General features: G+C 55.7%; 1 protein-coding gene across 1 annotated transcript; it reads right to left on the reverse strand.

Annotated features, from left to right (window-relative positions):
- Window positions 1-1,939: 1,939 nt before the first annotated feature.
- Window positions 1,940-3,628, reverse strand: LOC104073366 (putative sodium-coupled neutral amino acid transporter 10; the record flags this gene model as incomplete). The annotated part of the gene is made up of 2 exons (XM_009573091.1): window positions 1,940-3,111; window positions 3,449-3,628. Coding segments are annotated over 2 exons (1,352 nt in total), but the record flags the coding sequence as incomplete, so codon positions are not given.
- Between the last annotated feature and the right edge of the window lie 2,848 nt (window positions 3,629-6,476).

Genomic DNA, 6,476 nt, shown 5'->3' on the forward strand with positions numbered 1-6,476 from the left:
CGCTGCCCGAGACGGCCCAGGACAGACCCTGGCAGGCAGCAAAGGGCAAGAAGGGGCAGATCCAGCTCCTGCTCCAGCTCCCTCTCGCTTTAGAAAGGCTGGTCGGTGCCGCAGGGGACAAAGCCTGGACCTGTCTCCCCACTGCAGAGTTAGAGCCGTGCTCCGGAGCCCGCTGCCCTCCCTGCCCCGACAGACACGTACCGGGGACGGCTGCGGAGTGGCTCCGGGACTCCCGGCCGCGTTGCTTGTGCTTTCAGATGGCGTAATGGAGAAGCTCACTTGTACTATGGGGGGAGTCCTGAGGGTTAAGGCCATGACAGTCACGGAAAATTAGCGTGGGTGGTCCTCCCGAAGAAGTACGCCCAAGTCCGTGGCCGTTGCCCTGTGGCTCTGTGTCGTTTTAATAAGAAATTAAGGTGACATCCTTCGAGCAACAGGCACACGTCCAAGGCAGGCGGCAGCAGAGTTCCCAAGTGAGCAGAACCGGTGTGACAGTCCTGCGTGTCCGATAACGACCCACCCCTGGCTCTGCGAGGTCCCATCGGACACGAACTCCACGAGGCTAGTTTACCAAAGACACTTTGAGATACGGATATAAAAACCACCACAGTGATGAGGTCTGTAGACTCCAGGCTGGGAAATTTCAGCCATTCTAGTGAGAGCTTTGGGATTTGATTTCTTACATTCGCAAGTCAGGAAGTAAAAACAAACAAAAAAAAAAAACACAAAGGGATGAATCACTGTCTGGGAGCCTGAAACGAACCAGGGCTCTCATAGAAGCTCTTCCCTTCCTCGCTCGTAAAATACATTTCCAGGGGCAGAGTACTGACATCTATGGATGTAAAACACGGCGCAGAGGGGGGCTGGGAAGAGCACACAAAACAAACACGCTCCACCGCGTTACAGAGAGAAGAGGTAGGTACGCTTGAGCCAAGCCCCCGAGTCCGCCCCTTTTAAGCCACGTCTTTTGTTACCAAATTAGTCACCTCTTGCAGAAAAATCAAGCTGGTTGGGGGGAGGGGGCAGTCTGCAGCCCCCGGGTTGAGCTTCATAATGCACTTTGGACAGGAGAAGTCAAGCTTGAAAGCACAGATGAGAGCTGAGCATCCGGGGAGGGTGGCGAGAGCAAAGCTCCGTGTTATTGCTAGTGTGTGGCCAACCAATTAAATCCCTGGGAGTAGAGGCAGCACAACAGCAGCAGTTGTGCCCGTTTAAGGCAGCGTTTCTACTAAACTAGGTTCCTAAACCACAACTATCTCCTAAACATGCAAGACTAACAGCTCCCATTTCAAGAGAAACACCAAAGCAGTTGGCTAAGCTGGTCCTCAACTCATGACTTGATGCTTTCCCAGAATAAAGCCTTTCCCGAGATGTGCGATCCCTGGTTCCCCTCCTCCCGCGGCCCCAGACCTCTGCCCCGAAGCCCCACACAGCCTGGGCGAGGGAACCCAAGGCAGGTGCCAGAGAAGCTTTTCCAAGCAGGCAGGGGAACCTCGTGGACAACCACCTCGGTTCTGAAAGGGGAGTCGAGAGCCAGATGGAGAAGGCAATTTGATATGAACGAGATGTTGAAAAAGGTCCTTGAAAGCTGGCCTGGCAGGGAACCAAGGTAGATGGCAACCTCTGAAAGCCAGAGGACAGCGAGAGCTTTTCTTTCACGGTTGCAATCTCCTCAGCCACCTGCAAGCACACACAGGGAGGTGCTACCGTCACAGAGACTCGAGAAGCCCACGGTTCCCTGGACGGTGCTGACAAGTCCAAGGAGATCCCGTGGGTCCAAGCACTGCGTCCAGCAAAGTGCTGCTGGCTTAGACCAACCTCTGCCTGAGCAACAGTGGCCAAAAAAACAGCTGGTTAACTTGAACCTTCCCTACGGAGCTCCTCAGCCTCGTGCCTGTGGCCAACACCCGCAGCCACCCACCGAGCACGACCACCCCGCTCACATGCTCCCGTCCGCCTGCGTCATCTGCTTGATCTGCCGGCTGTGGACCACCTGCTGAGCCCCCTCCGCAACTTGGTTTAATCGTGTCTCTAGAGCACTCCGGAGGTCATTTACTTTCACATCTGGAAGGGGGTTCAGGCCAATGAAGACCCCCGCCCCCTGTGCAGCCTCCTCCTCCTCCTCCTCCTCGGGAGGCAGCAGGTCCCGTCTCCTTCGGCGGAGGTCCAGGTCCGCCTGCAGTTTCAGGTCCCGGTTTGGTTTGACATCGTGGTCCAGCTTCTGCTCCCCCTGGGCAGCTGCTCCTCTCTCGGGCTTTTGGGCAGGAGCGTTCTCAGGGCCCGGTTTCTTCTCAGCGTCGTTTGAGAGACCCCCATTCCCATGCCTCTGCTTGCTCCGGAGACCTCCCTGCGGGTCCTGGGCCACGTTCTCCCGAAGAGCTTCTTCCTTTAGCTCCCCTTTGCCAGCCAGGTCCTTCTGCAAGGCCTGCTGCCGCCTGCCAGCACCCTCGCCTCCCTCGGCGTCTGCACCTCTCTGACGCTCCCGTAGGTGCTGCTCGCTCTCTGCCACGTTCCTTTTACTGGAGGAGTCCAGCGCAACTGCCAGGTCTTTGGGCTCCACCTGACTCAGTGCTTTGGCTTTAAGGTCTGTTCCTGAGTCTCTTTCCAGACTCTTTCCTGCCACTCCCTGAACTTTGGCAGCCCCCAGCTGTTCTCTTTGGATGGGAGCTGTAGCTACTTCCACGGCTTTCAGGGAATTCTTCTTCTCGTGGACGTCTCTTCCAGCTTTGGCTTCGTGATCTCCTCCTAAATCCTCCGCCAAGGGCTTCTTTTCTAGGTGGTTTCTGGCTGCTGGAATGTGTTGAGCATCCCCATGAAGGGGATCCCAGTTCTCTGCAGGATTTTTAACAGCTCTGTCATTCTCCTGCGGCGGCACCTTCCGCTCCTTGGGAGGAACCCCAGGAATCTCACGTCTGTGCCCATCCTCTTCCAGCTTTCCTGCAGTCCCCCTGCGCTGCTCCACGGAGTCAGCAGGCTGCCTGCCCGGGCCCTGCGCAGCGTGCTCCAACAGCTCTTTGTTGAGCTGCTTTGCAGCAGCTTCTTGCTTAGCTCCGAGACCCTCGTCCTCCTTGCTCTTGGAGAGGGGCACAGCGGGCTCCTGCTGCGTTTCCACTGCAGAACAAAAACCAACACGTAAAAGCTTTTTCTTACGAGTGAGAGATTCCCTTCTCCCGCCACCCCGTTCTGCACAACAGGGGACAGGAGAAGAGATCACACCATCAATGGCCACGCGGGAAAACAAGGAGAGCCGTGGGGGAGAGCGTTATCCCTGCGATCAGGGGCCGGGGATCCCCACCTCAGAGGTCAGGGTCAGACAAGAGAAATGGCTTTTGCAGAGCGGACTCTGCCGTGTGCCAAAGGGACTCGGATCTCTCCCAGCCTGATTTTAAGGCTGCTTTGAGCAGCGATCAGCCTGTGGAGGGGTCACGCTCTTTGGTGATGTCCTTACCTTGCTTTGGCTTCTCCTCTCCTCCCTCCTCCTGCCTTTGCTGGTGGATCTCCTTGTGCTGCTCTTCAATTACAGCCAGCAGTTTTGCCTGCTGGTCAAGTAGCTGCTTCTGTTGTACCTGCTGTTCTTTGATCACCTGCAGCAGCACAGCATGATCAAGCAGTTTCGCCTGCCCTGCTTCTAGAAAAGGGAAAAAATAAGAAAGAAAAAAAAAAAATCCATGACCCAAACCATTCACTAATCATCTCTCAGCGTTGGTCCGCCTGCCCTGCTTCTAGAAAAGGGAAAAAATAAGAAAGAAAAAAAAAAATCCATGACCCAAACCATTCACTAATCATCTCTCAGCGTTGGAGGGGCTACAGGAGCTTTCCTCGGCAGGAAGGTCCTACTCTGCAAACACTGCCCATTCGCCAGGAGGGAGGGAAGGACGCGGTACGGCTCCGCTGCTGGCGCTGACGGCGATCACGGCGGCACCGCTCCAGCGTTCCTCCACCGAGGACGGCAGCCAGAAGCCCAGACTGGCTGCTCACTAGCACACATGCAACACAGGACACTGCCCTCCCAAGAAGATTTGGGTGGAGGGATCAGAAGCAAGCCCTCGTCCTTAACTGCTCAGGGAGAAGAGCCACGAGGAAGAGGTTCAGGAGAGCAGGTCTGCTGGGGTCCCAGCGCAGGGAAGGACGGGAGTTGGAAGAGGACAGGACCGGCAGCAGTCGGTTGAGAGCAAGGGGCTCAGCTGCCCAAGCGAGACAAACTGCTTTTAAAGCTGCCTGCGGTGCCTGGGGAAGCCCCAGCGCTGCTGCAGAGCGGCTCTCGAGTGGCTCTCTCATCAGCCAGGCTTCTGAAACATAGATCATCTCTTTGAATGCACTGCAAAGACTTCATCCCAGCTAAACTGAGGCTGGAAAGGCCACAAACGTCAATCTTAGGAGGAAGTGGAAGAAGTCAGCTAAGGCACAGCACGGGGAAACTACCCGATAAACCGACACGGAAACATCGACCCAACACGTGAGGTACAGATGCTGAGCTGGGTCTTGTCAGGGGGCAAGTCCTGGGTTACAGCCAGAGTGATGAGAGGCTACTGTTGTCTCTTCTCCCGGCTTAGCCAAGTGAAGGTCTAGCTTGGCCCACAGCAGGAACACACCCACTGAACAATCCTGCCGAAGATTTTGGCTTTGAGCACGGTGAAAGGGCTGGGAACCCGAGCAGCGATCAAAGGTTTAACGGCCAAGCACTCTCGCATGCAGCAGTGCAGGTGGTCAGGCAGGTTGAAACCGCAGCGGCACAGAAAGTCAGCACCACGTCCCGCAGAGCCGAGACGCCACCGCAATAAAGCTGAGCTCCCCGCGCCACGTAACGGGAGGGAATCCCTGCCCACCGGCCCTCCGCAGCCGCAAAGGCACACAAAACAGATGAGTGCATTTCGGGCCAAGCAGAAGTGACTCACGTTGATTCACTCGCTGCAAGCGACACATCACGCACAAACTATGAGTCCCAGGTCTGCACGGAAACGTTGCTGCCTTTTCTCCGCCTGGACAGACACCCAGACGTATCGTATCATATCCGGAGAGTGTGAACCTGCGTGTCGCTTGCCTCCCACACCAACAAGCAGCGTTCCTCCGAAACTGAAGGTGTTTCTAGACTATTATGCCCCAAAGGAAATAATGTCAAAATTAATAGCCTGTAAAATGCCATTTAAATTAAAGAGGGATGCTGTCCAGGTTAATCCTTCTCCAGCACGCACTGCCTCCCCCTGTCCCGCTAATCACCCACAAGGCGATTACAGAGAAATATTTCCAGTTCACATTATGGCGCTATTAGCCGAGGGCCCCTGGAATTCCCCTTCCACTCCGTTTACAGAAAGCCGGGCTGCGAGGGGGAATTCGGCCATTTCAAGAGAGCAATTGACTTCTCGAGATCTATTTATTTTTCACACTTTGCTCAGAATAAACAATGAAAACAGAAGACACTTCTACTATCTCGCTCTCCGAGCCTGCCAGATCCCAGCTCGGCATGGGAATGTTTGGCTTGAACACGCAGCAGGCAAAGGTTTAATGCCAAATCAAAGCGTTTCGCACTGAGAGCTCTGCAAATATGTGTAACTCCTGTATTTGTGCAGCACACCTCTTCCACACAAACAAAAGGCGACGCTATCTCCCGGCTCCTCCTTTGATCGTGGGGAAAGCAGGCCTCAGCCGGTGCTTTGGCTGGATTTTAACAGGCACTCTTCATAAAAAACATCTTAAACAATTATAAAATGAAAGTACTTGAGTTCACACGGCCCAGGGCAGCTACAACCAAAGCACTCAGCAACGGTCCCGGCGAGGCAGCTGTTTGCAGAGAGCATCCATGGAGCTACGCGCCCACCGCCTCGCTCCTGCGACGCCTTTTCACCCTTTCCACCCTCTCCCTGCCTCCAGTACAAAGCTCAGCTCTGGGCAGAGGAGCAGAACAAGCCCAGAGCACCTTTCGGTGACATCCTCATGGGAGAGCATCCCTGGCAAGTCCCACACAGACTGAGATGGAAAACCCCACGGAAACGCATGGCCCTTCATCCTCCTTGAAACGTGAAGAGTCCATACCTGCCACTAGCTTTTTATGCTCAGTTTCTAAAGTCCCATTGCAATGCAGAATGGAAAGAAAATAATTAGAAAACCAAGAAGTGACCACCAAACAAAGAGGAGGGCCATATGCTCCCCAGGAGCAGAGCCTGCCCGCTGCCACTGCTCACCGGACCAAACGCCCATCACCTTGGACCAGAGCACCAAGGGGTGGCACAAAGGCAAAGAGCCACAAGACCACAGCACGCACAGGCGGCGAGCCCGAGCTCCAGCTCCAACCCCTCTCGCAAGGCAGAGGTCGAAGGCGGCGAGCGCAGCCCGAGGAAGGGCTCACCGCACAGTACCAGCACCGAGGCCCTGTGGAAGGAGCAGACGGGGCTTCGCCACCGCTCCCCCGCACGGCCACGCGCCCAGGTCTCCCCGTGCGCTAAAGCCTGCGTCCGCCCCAGGCCGCGAGGCTGTAGGGC

This window comes from Fulmarus glacialis, unplaced genomic scaffold (assembly GCF_000690835.1).
Source record: "Fulmarus glacialis isolate BGI_N327 unplaced genomic scaffold, ASM69083v1 scaffold31952, whole genome shotgun sequence".
Lineage (NCBI taxonomy): Eukaryota > Metazoa > Chordata > Aves > Procellariiformes > Procellariidae > Fulmarus > Fulmarus glacialis.